Source organism: Oenanthe melanoleuca, chromosome 2 (genome assembly GCF_029582105.1).
Source record: "Oenanthe melanoleuca isolate GR-GAL-2019-014 chromosome 2, OMel1.0, whole genome shotgun sequence".
Taxonomy (NCBI): domain Eukaryota; kingdom Metazoa; phylum Chordata; class Aves; order Passeriformes; family Muscicapidae; genus Oenanthe; species Oenanthe melanoleuca.
In genome coordinates, this window is record NC_079335.1 from 22485392 (window position 1) to 22505332 (window position 19941).

Genomic DNA, 19941 nt, shown 5'->3' on the forward strand with positions numbered 1-19941 from the left:
AAAGTAATGCTTTCCTAAGACCCTGCATAAATGGCTGAAAAGCCTTGCTCTGAGCATAGAGTAGAATAAATTGCAATGCCAGTTGAGGGAGGTGATTCTACTCTGCTTCCCCTGGTGGGACCCCACCTGGGTACTGCATCCAGCTCTGGAGTCCTCAGCACAGGGAAGACATGGACGTGCTGAGGCAGGTCCAGGGGAGGGTCCCAAAGATGATCAGATGGATGGAACTTCTCTCCTATGAGGAAAGGCTGAGACAAGAGAAGGCTCCAGGGAAACCTTAGAGGAGCCTTCCAGTAACTGAAAGGAATCAGCAAGAAATGGGGACAGACCTTTCAGCAGGGCCTGTGGCAATAAGGACAAGGAGCATATTTTAAACTAAAGGAGAGTAGATTCAGATTAGATCTAAGGAAGGTGATGTTCACAGTGAGGGAGGTGAAACACTGTCACAGGTTCCCAGAGAGATTGGGGATGCCCCATCCCTGGAGAAATTCAAGGTCACATGTGACAGGGCTCTGAGCAACCTGATCAAATTGAAGCAGTTCCTGCTCATTACAGCGGGGGTTGGACTTTTAAGGATGTTTTTCAACCCAAACTATTCTCTGTGTTCTCTTAATTCTAATACTCCCTAAGTCACTAATGTATTTACTTTAGGAGCTACTAGGGAGAGGTATATACAGATAGATCATCCCCAACTGAACTGTTGCACTGAACAAACATAAGCTATGGCCTTTTCTGCATTGTTACCCTGTGGCTTGGAATTTCTTTAAAAGGTATTTATACAAAAATATTTTTAAGTATTTATATTAAATAGTATCAAGATACATCATGATGTTTCTGACATTCTTTAAATTCTTAGTATACTCCCTACCTTTCTCAAGTTGGGAGCTGATTAGACATAGGGGACTTACTAGGTGCCATTAGTTGGGATATTTCTATCATGTGTGCACTTCTCATAAAATACCTGGACTTTCAAAAATTACTTCTGCAGCATAAAATAAAAATGAAACTAGTACTCCACATTTTGCTAAAGAAAATAACTCATCATCAAAAACAGTGGTACAATCTGCTAATAACAGATTTATGTATCGTGAGGTATGGGCAAGGAAGAGAAAAAGCTCTTACCTCTAGCAACCTGTTTCTCTGCCAAATTTCAAAGAATATACATACAGAAATAAACTGTAATCAATAGGATAATAGTAGTAGCACAGCTAATTGAAGCTGTCCATACTTTTCCTTTGAAGACCTAGCAGAAATCTCCATTCTAAACCAGAAGGACTTTGGCTTTCTCTTCTCCAGGATAAACAATTGCAATTCCCTCAGCCTTTCCTCATAGGAGAGGGGATTTGTCCTTGTACTCATCTTCATGGCCCTCCTCTGCACTCACCCCAGCAGGTCCAGACCCTTCTCTTATGCTGGGGTCCTCAGAGCTGGATGCAGCACAGGTGGGGTCTCACAAGGGGAGACCAGAGAGGCAGAATCCCCTCTCTCACCCTGCTGGCCACATTGTTTTGGATGTAGCCCAGGACATGTTTGGCTTTCTGGGCTATAAGTGCACATTGCTGGGTCATGTCCAGCGTCTCACCAATCAGTACACTCTTCTTTGCAAAGCTTCAAAGTTAAAAGCTTCCAAAAACAAGGCAAAGAACAGCTGAAAAAAGCGCTTTTAGTACTACTTAAAGCTTGATTATAACACGTTTCTAATTCTCAAGTGAAGCTCAAACAAGACATGGGGAACAGCTTTTGGCTTTGGAAACTGTCTTTCTTTTCTTCTTAAATCAGTCTAATGCAGTGCAATCTCCTTGATTTTTGTCTGTTGATAGCTTCTTTTTGTGGCACTGAGGACAAAGCACTGCAAAAAAATAGCACTGGGGAAGCAAGTAAACCTCTGAGTGTCAAAAGTCTGGAGTAAAGAGAGATGAGCTGTGGAGCAGAGGAGAAGCATTGCAGGAAGGAGAGAGAAAATGGTCAGGTCTGGGGCTGGGGAGGGGAAGATCAAAGTGGAGCAATGAGCCAAGGCAGATACTGCAGCTCAGTCTTGCCTGGGGCCGTCTGCTTGCTGAGAAACGTGGTTTGGGGGCTGAGAGGACACGACTCTGCCACTGGCACAGCCTGGGAGCAGCTGTTTGGGCAGACCCTTCACAGAGGGCACAGGGGCACAGCAGTGCCCAGGGGGAGCCAGCCTAGGGAAGGACTGGATGTGCAGAGCACCAGCAGCCTTGGCAGCAGTGCAGCAAGACACTGGGATTACAAGAGCAATTTTCCTTTCCTGTTTTTAGGGAAGCTGATGATCTTATGACAGAAGGGCAGATTTGCCGAAGAGTGGAGAAGGGAAACGTGAGAGGTTTTAGATAGATTTATTTTTAAAAAGCAATGCAATATCCAAAAGGAAATGTCAAGGAAGGTGCTGGGTATACAAGACTGGAGGGGAAATCTGTGAATGATTTGCAAGTCTAGTTACTAAAAATAACATGGATTAGGTCTTTTGACTGGGGAGGTGAGGGAGAGAAGAGGGAACTCAAGCCCAGAGCCTGGTGCTTATGGGCTGCAAGTCAGGCAACAACAGTGCCAGGGGGAGGGTTTCTCTGTGGACACCTTCCTGCCACCTGGAGCACTTCAGATGAGAAGTACTGCCAAATGTGCTCATCTGCACATGGGGTTTTAAAGGAAGAACTGGTTCCTGTAGTGTCATGAAACCTTTACAAGTCATGTGTACCCAAAAAAGAGGGAAAAAAAAAAAAAAAAAAAAAAAAGATAAGAAAAGGAAACACAGACTTGCCTGTGTAAAAAGTCAAAGAGTCAGCAGAGAACTCCTCCTCCACCCCATGCCTTGCTCTGGTCCTGTCAACACATTCTGACTCCCACAAAAGGACAAAAGTCCACCTTTAAAACACACTTTACTCCTCTTCAGGAACACATTCTTCCTTCAGGGTATTTGTGATCTCATCATCACAATTGTGGAGCAGAAAAGGCAATGTGGGGCCCACTCCCACACTCTCTGGGATTACAAATATCAGTTTGATCTTAATGAGAGGTGGGTCTGTATTCTGCCTCTGCTGCCCTGCTCTTTGGATTAGCAAACAAATCTGTTAGGCTATTCTGAGAGCTGATGAGTCAGAAAATGAAGCAGGCACACTTCTGTCTCCATATTGAAAATTTATACCTTAAAAAAATGACAGTAAGGACAAGATGCTCCTTACTTCATATGGGAAGGATTTCAGCATTTCACCATGTCAATCATGTTAAAGACTTGGAAAAAACCCCAATCACACACAACAGCTAGCATTGTCAGGTTTTTAAGATTTTTATAGATAATCAAAGCTCAGATTTTTTCTTGCATTTTCTGGGTAAATTAAAGCTTGCAGAAAAGTAGCAGTCCACAAGACAAAGGGCAAAATTGCTATGGAGGGCTGTAAATCTAAATTTACCACCAGATTAGCAACCCTTTATGTTTGCAGTCACCCTTCTGCTATGTCAACACAGTATGAAAATTGAAGATTTAAGTACTTGCTAAATATGCATTCAACCAAATGTTAAAATGAAGGAATAAATGCATTTGTAGTGTAACAGCATATGAAGGTATTTTATACCAAGTAGATTTAATAGAATTGAAAACACGAAGCTTTGGGAAAGTGAAAAGAATGTAAGAACAAGAAGTTAATATCAGGCATATTTGATTAAAGAAAAAAACCAGAAACTGTAAAAGTAGTCATTTAATTATGTTTCACAACATATCTCCTAGACAGCAAACAACTACACCACCACAAGAAATTCAGAAAAATGTTTAACAAAGTATTTTGCAAGCATGTTAAAATTGCATTTATATGACTTCAATTAAACTAGCAGAAAAGGAATTGCTCTGGTGATCATATTTTTAATAAAACATATCTTTAGTCTTCATATATTAGCCAGTGAATTTGGACTGGGGAAATGTAACTTCATACAAAGACTACAGTGAACTGTATAAAAATCTGTCTAATGGTTTTCCAGTTGCATTAGTCATGGGTATAATTCAGATGAGAGTTACAATTTCAATTTTAAATAAGTTTTAAGGGGGACAAATTGTCTAATAAACTCCTTATGAGTAATAATAATTCAGTTAGTACCTTAAAATCCTTACATGCATTGTTTTAAAAACATTTCTGTAGTTTTCTGTCTCTTTTTCCTATGAAACAGTAATTTAGTTGTGCCAATTCCATGTCTACATCTATAGGAAAGCTGATTTATGAAACCCCAGTTCAGCTTAATGCTGGCAAATAGGCAAAGAGAGGAAAGAGCACATATCATCTATCACCATACATTTCTCCCTTTTTCATGCTTCATCATCGTCTAGGAATGCAGGAAAGCTGTGTAAAAGGTGTGATGGCTGGGACTAGATTTTGTCAACAATCATTCTTCCTTCATCAAGCTACTCTAGCAGCAATGGCATCACCATCCTACCCTGGGTGTGGGACAGGAAAATGCTCCCTGTTCATCTACTTGCCTGCTGGTGTTCACTGGCTCTGGCAGCTCCCCACAGCAAGTGTTTCCTTACAGGGAAGAACAGGACTCTCAGAAGCACCTTGAGGCACAGTCCAAGCAGAGACTTCCTGGTCTAAGGCAGCATGCAGACATGACTGAACATGGGCTCAGTGCACAACACAGCAGCACAAGCAGGGAGCTGTTCACTCTGTGCCACAACCCACCACTACAGGGGTCTTTGGGCTGTAGCCTTTCCTGCAGTCTGCACCAACTGCAGTAGAAGCAGGGGTTCAGATAGCATTCACTGGAATACCTTACACTGGCTGCAGTTCAAGCAACTAAAGAGGAAACATTTGTAATTTGAAAAATTCACAGCTCAGCCATTGAGTTCTGAAGATGTCCCCAGATTAAGCAGTAGCTCGGGGGTAGGTATGCACCTCTGGGCTTGGCAGGGCACTGAGAGCTGGCTAGCAGTGAAGCAAGAGAGACCCAAACACAGCCAGGAAAAGGCAGAAAACACATTTCTTGAATGAGGAAAGAGAGCTTGTGGGTAAATGTTGCTGAAAGGAACCTGGGATGTGAACTAAGAACCTGTTGACTGTTTGATTCCTCCTGTGCTAGCAGAGATGGGACTCTGCAAATAAACTAGACTGGAGTGTCAAGTAACATACCCCAGCAGTTTCTATTCTCAAAAAAAAAAAAAAATTAATTTCAGATGTTTAATTAAAAAGAGACATAGCAGTTATCATTTCTAAAGTTTTTCAGAAGAAAGCACTGAAATTAATTCATCAAAATCAACTGGATTTCTAACTCCAGTAGGCTCCCTACTGCTGTTAGGAGACTTACTCTGTTTGGAAAACTGACACTGCCATACAACCACCTTTCTCTATTATTGTCACTATTCAGTCCCTTCAAGATCCCTTTAGGGATGAAAGGCCCCCATGACCAGTGTAGGGTGTGAGTGGCTGGGGCAGGGCTGGAGGATGGCAGAACAGGTGGCCTCAGCTGGGAAATGCCTCTCAGCCAAGCAATGTGGGAGCACAGCTGGATTAGGAGCAAGAGGCAGCACTGGCTAAAGCTCTGATACCACTGGATCCATAGCTGCTTCTTGCTCAAGTACCCTGTACACAAGGATGACTCCTGAGCAAAAAGAGTTGCAATGTTGGGCAAGGAGCACAAAGATCTCCTTCACAGAAACTGATAATCAACATCTAAAGCAAGATTAAGTCCTGCAAACTGTCCAACCAAAGACAAAATATGGCAGCAGAACGAATTTTGTGGGATTTTATAGTGGTGTTCTGTGTGTAGCTGCTTGGCTAGACTTTCATCTTGCCTGGAAAAGCAGCTTCTTTTGTAAACCTTGTGTGAGAGAGGGACAGGAGAAGCTGTGTTCCAAATGACACCAGAGCACTAACCAGACCAACATGAAAATGCTGAAGCAAATGACATTGGCCAGTTCCAGAGATGCTCTTTTTGCACATAAACTAAAAAACGAACAAAATTTTGGAATTATAAATGCAACCTGAAAAACAAGTTGAATTTGAGATTTCTAGGCTGTAATTAGTGACACAGCTGCTGTTCTGTAAAAGAGAAAACTGCAATTTGCTTGAGTGCTGCCTCTCCTAAAGCTTCCAAAGGCCCTCATCACACACAATTACAGCTCATGCAACACCCCATGGATTCCCTCAGCTTAAAGATGGCAACCTGTTAGCCTTGCCTCTCTAAAACATCTCCAGTGTCTTCCCATTATCTCTTAATCACCCCAAATAACCCTCTCAAATACTGCCATGGAGATATTTGCAATCCATCACACAGAGTTTGCAGACAGATTAAAAGGGAAGAGACTGGTGATTACCACAATGCTACACGTGTTCTGATAACCAGCTGTTTGCCATCTTTAAGAAAAGAATAAAAGTGCCTTCTTCCTGCCTCTCCTCAGGTGGCATATAAATGTATTTGCCCATCTCTCCCCAGTCACCCATTTGAAGAGTATACTGGAACTTCCTAGTCTAAATATTTTTATGCCTCCATCAAAATTAAATAAATAGATCAAAAGATTAAAACCTGCAGAGGGATGGGCAGGGCAGCAGCTGTCAGACATGGTGGAGGACAAAGTGCACATTGCACAAGTTTACTGTCAGGGACACTCTGTCTGCAAGTATAAAAGGGTAATTTCTTAAGCATTAGAAATCCTCAGCTAATCACAACAGCCTTGGCTTCCCTGAAGAAAAGGGAGTTTACCAGTTCAAACCAGTTCACAAACTGCCTCAGCAACTCTAAAAATGTCTTTATTCTCAGTAAAAGGAATAAGGAGTAATAACCAGCTGAAATGTTCATGTTCCTCCTCATAAGCAACTTCTGTGGAAACATTTCCAGTTCTTCCTTTTTTAAGCACATCAGACATGAAGCAGCTTGCCACAGATCTTGCCTATCAGTGGCATATGTAAGCTTCAAGAATTTAATTCATGTTTTTCTTTCCTTTGTGTTTCATTAAACTTCATTATTAATGGCAAAAAAAGATCCTTTTGAACACCAATAGTCAGTATGGCCTTTAGTGAATTTTCTAAGACTAGCTACCAGCAAAGCAAGCAGCCATGAGAGTTTACTTGATACAGAGAACTTGACATGGATGCACTAAGGAAAATGCTTCTTTTTACTCTGGTCAGTAGATGTCTTCAGCCAGCCTGGGCACCAACAGGTGCACTAGCTGGTACTGATGTTTAACTACATGTTTAACAGGAACAGGATGTCTTGAGAGTGAAATTGCAGATGCACAGAAAACATAGCAAGATTCACCATGTTGAAATGTAACCATCTAGAAGTCAACATTTGCTCTGAATTTGCTGCCTGTGCTTCCTCCCCGAGGAAGGATGAGAGGAAGTGGCACCACCAGCAGGTACCCCCTTCCCATCTGTGGAAGATGAGCAGAGAGATATTACAGCTATTAGAAGCAAAGTATTCAGACAGACTGAAACTTTCAACTTGTTAGCTCTTCTACTTTCCAGAGCTAACTGAATGGTTATAACTTTAAACAGTGTTCTAAAACTAAAACAGATCACAATCGGCCCTATGTTTTTAAGGTACTATTCTTCTGAAATGTGTACATGGGATTTTACATCAATAAAATACTTTTATTCCACTTTCTGCTAGTATAATGCAAAACACTTTTAGTTCAGTCTGACTTTTATGCAATTGCCTTTCTGTCAAAAAAAAATAACGTTCATGTGAAGTCAAAAGAGAAATGAAAAAAAAATGCTACCAAATATTTGAAGTCTTGAAGACTATATAAAACTACTTCAGATTGTGCTGGACTGGTACATGTCCTTGTAGGAAGCATGTAACTATTACAGTGCCTGAAAAGCTAAAAAACCCAAAAGCAAAACAAAACAAAAAGAAAAATATATATAACAATATGGCACAGAAATTGCCACCTCAATTAAATAAAAAAAAGCTAACACTGAAGATTCAGGAAATATGAGGAAGTATAAAGGCCAATACATTAAGCAATTGAATTACTCAGAAATAAAAGCAAGAACTATTAAAAGTTTTACTTGAGGCAAGAAAACTGTATTGCTTAAAATAAAATCTTACCATCTTATACCATAATTTTAATGATTTTTAATTAATTTCATGTATTTGGTCCTAAGCCAACAACTATTAAATGGTTTTGGGAGGAGGCTATGTTGAAAGTATGGAATTGTATTTAAACTATAATATTTTTCAAGTACTGCATGAAATTTTCAGAATCCAAATTAACAGGCATAATTTGTGTCTTGTCCATAAGCCACATCCAAGGGTTGCAGTGATATCATGATGAAATGCTATTAGACCATCACTGAAAAACCTGCTTTAATGGTGTAATAGTATTTTGCTTTCATTAACCAGACCATGGCAGAAGTACTGGCATTATTTCTTACTGCACAATATAAATACATATTCTAGAAATCATATTTCAGAATGCTCATTTTAGCTTGAGGATCATATCAGCACAGCTGTAAGATCAGTTATACTCTGGTATATGCAGTTTTTATGGCTACACAATGCACCATGGCTTTAAGACTCCCTGGACACCATAAAAATTTCTACACATGCATAGAGCCAACTGGGTTGGCTTATCTCCATTTAAAATGTATTTGGTGGACTAGTGTGAGACTAAATTTATCAGGGTTCAAAAGGATACCAAAGTCTCCACATTTCAAAACACAATGCTTGTTCAAAACACAATCTGTGGAACTGACTTTAAATAAGTCATTAATTTGTTTCTCACAAAATCTTCACATCTTTTTATTTTGCTGTCTTTTTTTTTTTTTTTTTTTTTTTTTTGGTCAAATTTTAAATGCACAAGATATAAAATCTGCATTACTCAATCTACCATGGAGGCCAGTTTGTAAAAAGCATATGCCCCTTCCTTATCTACAGCTATGAAGACCCAGATGTCCTCTCCCAGCTTTGTGCTCCTGCAGAACACTGTACAAGACGAGCAGAACACAACAGCTGCCCAGAACAGAGGGCATCAGCAGAGGCTCCAGAATTTCCCAGCTGAGAGGACAGCATTTCACCACAGGTTGCACACAGGCTGCTACCAGAGGAAATCAAATATTTAAACAAGAAGAAAGTGATGCATTCCAGTCATGCGTGAAGGGAAACCCAGTGAATAAAAATTATACAATGCCACCACGAACTTGCCCTTAAAAAACACACAACAGTTTATTCTGAATAGAACAGAGTACCAAACACAGCAGAATAACTTTCTTTTCCTTGAAGGTAGAGGAAACACAACAAATTTTCCAAGCTTCATTTAAAAAATAAAAAAAAAAGGAGTAAAATAAAAGAAGGAGTAGACTTGGATTCTTTGCAGAAGAATCCCATTTAGTTTGCTTTTAAAAGACCAAAAATTTAAACAGACTCACTTTGTTTTAGTTACAGATTGATAATCCAATCATTCCAAGGCTGGGAAATTGAGAGATTGAGGTTCAAACAATGCAAAATAAAGGAATAGGAACTCACAGGAATGTCTGATGTTCATGACTGCAGTATGCAGGCAGCTAATCTCATAACAGAGCTTGTCTACAAAGAGCTCTTCAAGAAAGACTGAGATTGTTGAAGTGCACAGATCCTTCCACTGGGAAGCAGGGAAAGCTATTTTATTATTTAAAGGCTGCCAGAGCTAAGAGCAGGAGCAGCAGCTGATTTTAGTTTCTAATGAATACATTGGGCATTCCTCTTGACCACAGGTTACACTTAAGGAAAAAGGGAATAAGGAGGAAAAATAGATTCCATCTGATGAAGGGGAAAGCATCCTTGGATATCAACTCAACAATCTAAAATGTCTGCTTTGAACTAGTTTTGAGGGGTATAGTGACAAAATTAATATTTGTGCTCAGACACATGGATAAAATAGAAAATCCAGTTTAGACATCATACAAAATGTCTTGGAAATGTAATGCATTAAAAATATTTTTAAGTGAAAGATTTACCCAGATCCTTAATGAGTGACAATGCTTCCCACGATATAAATGCTCCACCACCATCATCCATAGCTCCCTGCCCAACATCCCAGCTGTCCAGATGTCCACTGACCAATACAACCTGAAAAAGCAGTTATGAGAAAACATATCTACATGAAAACACTGAATCAGAAAATTCTGTTTAGCATTTAAGCATTTTAATGATTTTGTCACAAAGTTGGCATTTTCTCATTTAGAACAGAAGGAAAGAAATATTTCAAATAAAATTAAACATTGTTCTCTAGTTACTGAATATTAATCTGAGATTCTACTACTTTAAACCATTGCCTCAGTGAAACTAGATAAGCTGTGAGAGATGTTTAAATGAAAGGTTTTATCTCATACATTATGAAAGTGCATACTTTCCAGAGATCCAGGACTACTACACTGCTGACTGGTGAAATTTTCTTTCATATTCCATCTGTTTAAGCCCTTAGGCATGAAATTTGATTAATCCTATTTTTGGGTGCATAAGGAAAAAATATGAACTTAGACTGAAGCATTCCCAGAGGTTTTTGTTTTATTATATATCTGTGGTACTTGTCACAGAGGACCTCCAATTTATTACTGGATCCCCTACGCACTACAACAGTGACAAGATATTTTATAGTTCCATTAGTCATAAGGATATTTTAAAACATGAGAGCAAGTCCCAGATGGGTTTTCTGCAAAGAAGATTTTGTGATTACAGTAGAGAGTAGTAGCATGGGCATCTCCAGAAACATCCACTTGCAGATCTGAACCTTTCAAACGTTGACAAGCAGCATCAGAGGAACACCACAAGTGTGACAGTTCCTCAACTGGGCTTTGAGCTGGGGAGGTGATGGATCTATAATTACAATGGAAAGGTCAAGGAGGGACAAAAACTCTGAGCCAAGCAGGCAGTGTGGTAAAATGGAGCAACAGCACAAAACCAGCAGCAGGATGTGTTCAACCTATGACAAGTCAGCACTAAGGAAAAAACTGAAGGAGACCCTGGAGCATCCACCTGTGTTCAGCTCAGAACTGGCCATTCACAAAGGGATGCTTCCCACTCTGGTTAGCTGATGTCAAACAAGTATCAGAGTTGTGGGATCCATTTAATTGTAAAAATGTAAAAAATATTCATTCTTTCTGCTACCTTCTTCTCCCTAAGGGATAAGGATCTCCTGGCATATTATCTCATCTACCATTCATCGCCAGACAATTAGTGTAGCACTAAAAATGAGAACATAATGAGTTTTTCCTGTTATAACTCCTGGAAGGCAAGAGTCTATGCTGTAAAGCATGCAGTGAACATTGCAAGGAAGTAACTTGGAGCCCAAACAGGAAGATCTCTATTTTCCTCTTCGTGTCAGATAAACCTGTTTTCACTGGTTAGTAGAATTAATGGCAAGATAAAAAGTATCAAGTACTCATCATACAACAATGTTTTTTCATCTAACCAAACACAAACTCGGGTAACATAACTGAAATATCCATATTATTAAACAAAGGCCACGAGAAAGTACTAATCATACCCACTGAACTGCCATGGGTCCAAACAGAATGCACCAAACCCCTTTAAACTTAGAAAATAGACTGTGAGATCTTTATAAATGTGTGAGTTACAAAAAACAGAACAGTCATGTCTTAGAAGCAGAAATCTGAAGAGCAGCTTACTCTTTCCTTCTCATGTCTCAACTCTCTTTTCTGGTTATTCAGCCTTAACATGTGTTTGCTTTCCATCAGAGACTCATTTTCTTGGTAGAAAATAGACATGCTGCAATCTTTATTCCAAAACCTCCCCTTCTTCAAAGTTACTTAAACTTGGATGGACAGCCCCTCTGTAAAAGCCTGAGAATTTCTCAGGGGTATTCCTGTGATTTTGTGATTTAATGTCATGATCCTTGAAGGGCCAACACAAAAGATTGCAAACAGCACGTTTTCCAGGGACACTGCCCTGCAGTAGAAGTACTTAATAACTTGAAACCAGATCTGAGAAAAGCAATGCCGTCTTTGGAAGTAGAAATGTTTCTGAAATGAGAGCAGAGAGAGAAATGCTCACTGTGGCTGCTCCTGTTGCTTTCTTCTAAGGGAGGACTATGCCCATGTTCACACTCGCAGAGGGCAGTGCATCAATGAATTCTGCTCTGTGTTCATTCCTGAACATGCAGCCCCACTGCAACCTGCCTATGCCACCACACTTTGCAGCCAACTGATGCAGACTCAATACAGTCCATTCAATAAGGAATTCACAAATAATAATAATTTTTTAAAAAGAACAGAAAACACTCTCAGTGAAAACCCAATTGTCTGTGGTATAAAGGATCTCTATTCCACAGCTTCAAAATCACCATGCGGTTTCTTTGTTCTTAAAGCAAAAATTGGTTTTGAGAAAAGAACTATTTTGTCTCCTGGGAAACAGAGCTTCAAGATGAAGTGAATTATTTAGAACAAGTTTGTAAACTCATTGAGAGAGAACCAAGTTTACCATAGGATGTCTTGTCTTTAGCAGGGAAAGAATACATCACTAATGCTGTTAGTGATTGCTGGGAGCAATCTCAACAGTGTCTGAGAGGGAATTACTCCTCATTTCTGTGGAACAACACATATTGCAACAGCAGGAAATTCTGAATGAGAAGAAGGTGGTGTAATCTCATTTGGGGTTACAGACTCCAATTGTAAAGCTTCTTCACCAACTCCAGAACATTACACCAAAACAGATCAAGGTTCAAGTGGATCGAGAAAGTCAGTTAATTTTATGGATGAACTTCAACTTAAATTTACTGAAGCTGTTGCCAAGAGCAATTACATAAATACAACCATTGTACCTCTATGTGAAAACAGTTGTTTTTACAAACCATCACGTTTTTGTAGCAGCTGCTAAAATGAAAGTTTCACTGATCAAGCTGATAGCCATAGACACCCTTAAAATAAGACACAGTTATAAAACAACAAAACTCACTGTGTTTATCTTGGTCTTTAAGTAGATGGAATGTGTCCAGCAATGAATGGAAATATTTCTGAAATTCACTCTAAACCACTATGTTCTTTAAAGTAGTATTATAAAATAATAGCACTATAATACTCTGTATAAGTGGGCTAATAACAAAGGCAGTTAAAGCTATCAAGGATGTATGATTATTGCATTTTCCATATTGTTTTCAAAGCTGTTATGTGATTCTCAGCTCCAAACCTACACAGATATTAATAACTTATACTGCACAAAACATCCTGTATAGAAGAATACAAGCATTGCAAAGCAATGCTTGTAAGTATCTGTAAGTATAAGTATTTGTTTAAATATCAGAGGAACCATAAGCAACTGTGCAGGACAGTACAAATACAGCAATACATATTTGCCAAATTGACTAAAAATAGATTTGGGATAAGACAGCTTGCATACAACATGACAACTTTAGATTTATCTTTCATATTCTATTTTCTTCTGCATCAGCATGATGATCTCTATTGGATACCTTTAGGTCATGTGCAGCATTTCAACCAAGTATACAGAAATATTTTTTAAAAAAAATTAATATTCTAAACCAAAGAAAATTAGGAAGAGGAACCACACATTCACATACATGTGCATATGTCATCCTTTTCTAAGCAGGATGGTTTATGCCACTAAAAAATAATCTCCCATCCCATATGTAGTGACACAGGCCAATTGATTTTGTCATGCAGCAACTTCATAATATGCAGGTGAACAACCTTCTGCTTGATGAAAAATAATTTTAAGAAATGTCTATCCCATTTTTAGTTAAACTAAAAGAAAGGGCTTCTTTCTATGCAGCCTTAGAGATCATAAATACTAAACATTAGGAAAGAACTATCAGCAACATTTTCAATCACTTCATTTAATCTAGAATAACATTTGTATTAAGTTTTGAAAACCACAATGTAGACCTATTTCAAGTCTCTGAGACACATGTATATAAGGTAATGCAAGAGTAATGGAAGAGTAATGAAGCCATCATTCATCTTTGCCCTTCATGGATGAACAAGGCTTCATGGATAGTGGTTTGGGTTCACAGAACAGGATCATTATTGATGGAATATGCCTATCAACACATTTCTCTTAGAAAAGCATACTAATAACTTTCATTATTCAAAACACTGAAAGTATTTTTCTTTACATCTTCCTCCAGCAGACAGTGAAGATAATGAGCACCTTAACTTGCAAGAGGACATAAAACAAACAAGCATCACATACACAAAGAATCACAGAACCACAGAATCATGGAGTCACAGAACCAATCACTTTGGAAAAGACCTTTGAAATCATCAAGTCCAACCTATGACCAAATTCCACCTTGTCAACTGGACCATGGCACTAAATGCCACAGTCTTTTCTTAGGCACCTCCAGTGACTCCACCACCTCCCTGGAGAAGCCCATTCCAGTGCCCAGCCAACCATTCTGTGAAGAACTTCTTCCTAACATCCAACCTAAATATCCCTGGGGCAGCTTACAACTGTGTTCTCCTGCTGCTGGTTCCCTGGGAGAAGAGACAAAGCCTTACTGGCTACAGACTCCTTTCAGGCAGCTGCAGATAATAAGGTCTCCCCTGAGCCTCTTTCTCCAGGCTAAACAGAGTTGTTCCTCACAGGGCTTGTGCTCCAGACCCTTACCAGCTGTATTCCCTCCTCTGGACATGCTCCAGCATCTCAATGTCCTTCCTAAACTGAGGGGCCAGAAGAGGACACAGCACTCAAGGTGCAGCCTCACCAGTGCTGAGTACAGTGGAAGAATGACCTCCCTGCTCCTGCTGGCCACACTGTTCCTGATCCAGGCCAGGATGCCATTGGCCCTCTTGGAGACTGGGCACACACTGGCTCATGTTCAGCCTGTTGTCAGTCAGTACCCCCAGGCTCCCTCCTGCCTGGGTATGGTCCAGCCACTCTGTCCCCAACCACTAGTGGCAAGAACTAAATAGGATATTAGAACCAGATCAAGCATCTTTAGTCACTACACATTCAAACTCCAAGCACCTGTATGCAAACCATCAACCTTAAACAGTGAAGTACTCTAGATTGTAACCTAAGTTATTTTCAACTCTTCATGTACATTTTCAGTTAAATAATGCTAGAAGTTAGTTGTTTCCTCAGGCAACACAGGTTTACAGCGTTCCCATCCAGTTCACAATTACCTAGAAACCCATGAAAACATTTCTATTCAAATTTTTGTGGTTCACTTTCTCAATTTTTCCTCCAAGTAAGTCCATCTGAAATTCTAAATACCAAAACAAGGGCTTACATTATTTAACTGGATATTTTCCTTGCATGAACCCCCCTGCCAGTGCAGGGGTATTTGTGTAATACTTACCTTAAACGTATAAAAGCAGATAAAATTAATTTGTGTAGGGACCAAAATCAGAGGAAAACAGAAAACACATAAGAATTAGAATCCCCTATTTAATCCAATTTAAAAATTGCCTATAATTTCTCTCCTTCCCCAGATACTCATTATTCTTTTTTATTCTCACAAACACTCTCTTCACAATTTCCTATTCTTTCCAGCCCCGACAAAATTTATGGCAGTAAATAAACCATGACCAAAAAACCCTTAATCCCAGATTCTCAGACAGAGGAATCCAGCACCAAATTCAGGCCTGTGCTCCTAAGCATAAGGGAGTACAATTTTAGAAATTTACACATTTGGATAGCATTACAGCTATGAACAGTCAGATGGCTTCAGTTTAAAAGGACTTTAAGATTTCCTTCATTTCACTGTGTTAACAGCATGAGAATAAAGAAAAAAAAAAAGGCAGCATATCATGTACCTAACTAGTGGGAAAATAAACAGCTGGCAGGAGTAAATTTAAGCCCCTCATGCTTTGCTTCTTTCTTTAATCTTTATGATTAAATAAAGTCTTCATATACATAGATTTGCAAATACAGAGTATTAAATATGGAATGGCAATTTTAGGATGCATTAGCATCATACACAATAGTAGCTTGCAAATGTATTTGAGAAAATGGCAATACCAAGGATGCATTTCTACTCCTGACCCACATAGCAAAGCTGGCACCAGTATTTGCAGCATCCTTTCTTAATGCATTTCTTAATCTACAGACTATATTTCCCTTCCCCCTTCTTTGGAGAAACTTTTGTCATCTTGATGGAGTAATGTTTTGGTGTGCAATTAGCTTTTTTTGCCCTGACTCATTCTCTTTCTTTTCCACCTCAATTCTTTCTCTCTTCAAGTCACACAGCAAAACAAATGCAAATTATGAGTTATCAGCTCTTCCTACTTGATATTTCATATCCAGGCAGAACCTCATTCCCATATGCAAACCAACATCCCTCAAGTTTTAAAATATTTATAATAGTTATTTAACTTGTATCATGCAGCAAGATTCTGTAAATCAGTCCCTTGGCTTTTTCACCAAAGGCCTTCTGAAACATAAACAATCTGAAGTTGTACTCCTGTGTGCTGTAGCACCACACTGACTGCAGCAAACACATCACACATCATCTTCCATTCTGGAATCCAACTCAGATCTTCCAACAGCAGGATAAATACTTGATGAAAACTCCTCAAGCACTGCATTATAAAGATAACCATTTAAACAGTTCTTACTGGGACAGTATTTTGTATACACTATCATTATTCAAGCCCAACATTTCAACATTTGAGGAAAACAAGATGACAAAGCTGAGTGCCCATCAGCAGCACAGAGTACTGAGTACTGTAACAGTGGCATGGGATTAGAGCTAGACTAACATGCAAGGTAAAATATACATATAAAGTATGTATTTGAATATAAACTCTCCTGTATTTTAAGATGTGTGGGGCATTGCTACCAGAAGAAAAAGGCTTTGTCCAGCAATGTTTAAACACAAGCCTACTCTACTGTGTATAATTTTATCAACTTCAACAGCTAAATTCAAGCATGGAGCTGTATCAGAGATACTCAGTTGTAAAAAAAAACTTACTTGATTAAAACTCTTCCTCAGAGTCTACTCTGGGCATTCCCCAAATATTTGTTTTGGGCTACAAATATGTTAAAAAAAGATTTGTGTGTTTTTGTACTTGCCTTTAAGAAAACATTAACTGCCCCCAGTTAAACTGCAATTAGATTAAATCATGCCTTACATGTAAACCAGGAACCTTACCATATTTAGTGGATTTAATTTTGTATATATAAGGATATTTCTTCAAATTATTTTTTAGCTTTGGTGTCCAAATAATATGACTCCACTGTACAGCTCCTTTTATTAGATTTTACACACATTAGGAATGGCTTTTAAATAATCAGTCTAGCTGTCTCAACTAATTTACAGTCCTAAAGTGAAGTTCAGAAAGAAAAAAAATGACTAAAACAACAACTGTCTTTTCTACTTAATATGCAGTGTAGGAAGTCTTAACTTCCAGGCTTCTGATTAAATGATAGATCTGCACATGAAACAGAAGTGACTCACTTAGTCACACAAGAATCCAACCCTATTATTGCTAAAAATCTTATTAACCTTCAAAAATCCCCTGTGTCACAACATAGAGTAAACTCTCTAAAGCTGAATCTACTTTGTAGAAATGATTGAAACGAAAGTGTTCTTGGAAAGCACTGCAATCAAACCTCCCTGTTTGAAGTGAATCTAAAAACCACTAAGTAGTTAATAACTAGTAGTATTAAATGAGCTGATATCATTAATAGTATGTATGACAGTGAAGAAGAAAATTAGTCTGAAAATAAATTATGTAGTAAGCGTAACAAGACATAGAAACTGTAAGAGCATTCAAAAGATAACCAAGTATTGAAATGACTGCCATTTTCATATTAAATGTTGGATTTTAAGACTTAGCATCTCTATATTTAAGTTCTCCAGCATATTTTACTTCCTATTTCCTGAGCTGTAACATTTCAGAAATAATACCACTCTTCATAACACTCTGTTTTGAAAATAAGGATTTTAAATTACATATTTCAACCCACTTCTGAGGTTTTAAGAGGAAAAGTCATAACAGCAACTACTTCTAAACAAAATTAGGTATCACTGAAATATCACTTACCCTTGCATAAAGATGATGTAGCTGCTTTTTTTTCTAATTCAAAGATCAGCAGAGAATCTCTGCAATAGGTAGGAAAGCTAAAATGGCATCTGAGTTGATGTGAAGAGAGAAGCTTTCTTTCTTCTACAATTAACAAAGTAAGATTTCTTTACACATAGAGTAAATAATTTTTATAATATAGAGTATATATATTTTTATATTTTTCACTTTAGGGATATATAGGATTCCACATTATTAAAATATAGCAACATCCCCAAATGTTCCATCTTTGAAATTCCTTTTTTCAGATATCAAAACTAATAGCTAAAATAAACACTAATATCCAATGCTACTTCTTTTGCTAAAGCATTTACAAAGCTTATTGTACAGAGTGATACGAGGCATTACCAGCAAGCTTCCCTTTTTAAAACTGTAAAAATAGTAGATTTTTCTAAAAACAGAATTACAAATATTGTTTCCTCTCAGGAACACTAGAGGACCCCTTAATAAGTCAGAACCTTGCCTCACTAGCACTGCTTTAGAGCACTGTGATGTCCTGAAAGCCATCTTGAGTAGCTAGCTCTTAACTGTCCTCCAGAAAATAGACTTTACAAATTCCCCAAGAAGACTGCTGATGGAAGCAAGTCAAATCAACCCTTACATGGCTGTAGTAACAGCAGAGCACTGTAAGAGAGGAGGTTTGAAAACTTACATTTATATCTCTGTGCCAGACAGCAGGCATTGGAGAATACTTGAGGTTGGAAGGGACTTCTGACTGTGCCTCGACTTCCACATCCTGCTCACAGCAGGATCAACCTATATCTGATCAGTTAGAGTTTTGTCCAGTCAAGTTCTGACATTTCTCACTACAGAAATGCTGTAACTTCTCTGGACAAACTGTTTCAGTGTTTACCCTTAGGAAAATATTTTTTCTAACACCCATTATAACACAAGCCTTTTTAAAAAATATGCCCTGCTGGGCCATCACTGCAGCATTCAAAAGTCAAACTGGATTTTGAATGCTGTCAGCTCACAAGCCTGCCTTGTGAGCCACACCTCCAGATGCTTTTATTATTTACCACCACTAACTGAATGGAAATGAAATTTTTGCATCTTGCCACACTGTGTCCTTCACTATCACACATACTAAAAGGAGTGCTGATCACATAATCCATTCTCCCATTCTCTCCACTTCTACAGTCACAGTGACCTATTAGAAATTAGCAATGCCTCTTGTCCTTGCTACTTTATAGTGGATAGTGGCTCCAGAGCTTTCTGCTGTGATAGCAAAAACTTCCTCCCCTCACAGTTCACAGGCTGTTCACAGTCTGTGACAGAGGCTTTTCTAATGCTTCCCTCTTAGTCCACAAATCCTCACATAGGTCAGGCTCTTGCATTTCCTCCACTGATACCCAAAGGATTTCATTGTCTAGTATTTCATTGTCTAGTATAACACTCAATTAATCTTTAATTTGATTACTATAACCCTTTTTTCTTTTTTATGGCTTATCCTACATTCCTGTCACCTGCACAAGTTTTCTCAGAATTTTGCTGAGATTATCCTCTTATTTGTTACAGGGTTCCTTCTAAGACCCTTATTATTCATGAATGATTTTTTAAATCTGCATGTAATATTTTCCCATTCATGTTCCTGTCCTCTTAAACATACAATGAATGTCTCAATGCAGCACTAACTTCAGGCATTCCCAGAATTGCATGAACCCACCGTGGAATGAATCCATGAGGGAGATGCTCTGTTAGACCTCATAATTAAAAACAAGGAAGAATTGTTTGGGAATTTAGTGAAGTTCTGCAGTAAACATAAGATGGTGGGGCTCAGGATCCTGAGAAGGAGTAAGGAAAATGGCAGGATGTGAGCTCTGGTCTTGGGGAAAATAGTATTTTGCCTATTCAAGGACCTGTTTGTAAGAATTCTATGGGAGACAGAGCTGGAGAGAAAGAAAAGAGTCCAGAAGAGCTGGCTGGTTTTCAAGGATCATGCTGGGGACCAGCTGGA

General features: G+C 38.7%; 1 protein-coding gene across 1 annotated transcript in view; it reads right to left on the reverse strand.

Annotated features, from left to right (window-relative positions):
• Positions 1–19941, reverse strand: part of CPQ (carboxypeptidase Q) — a 147555-nt gene that overhangs the window by 44195 nt on the left and 83419 nt on the right. Inside the window, exon 5 of the mRNA XM_056484106.1 lies at positions 9936–10047. Within this exon, the coding sequence (XP_056340081.1) occupies positions 9936–10047 (112 nt within the window). The remainder of the gene's footprint in view (positions 1–9935; positions 10048–19941) is intronic.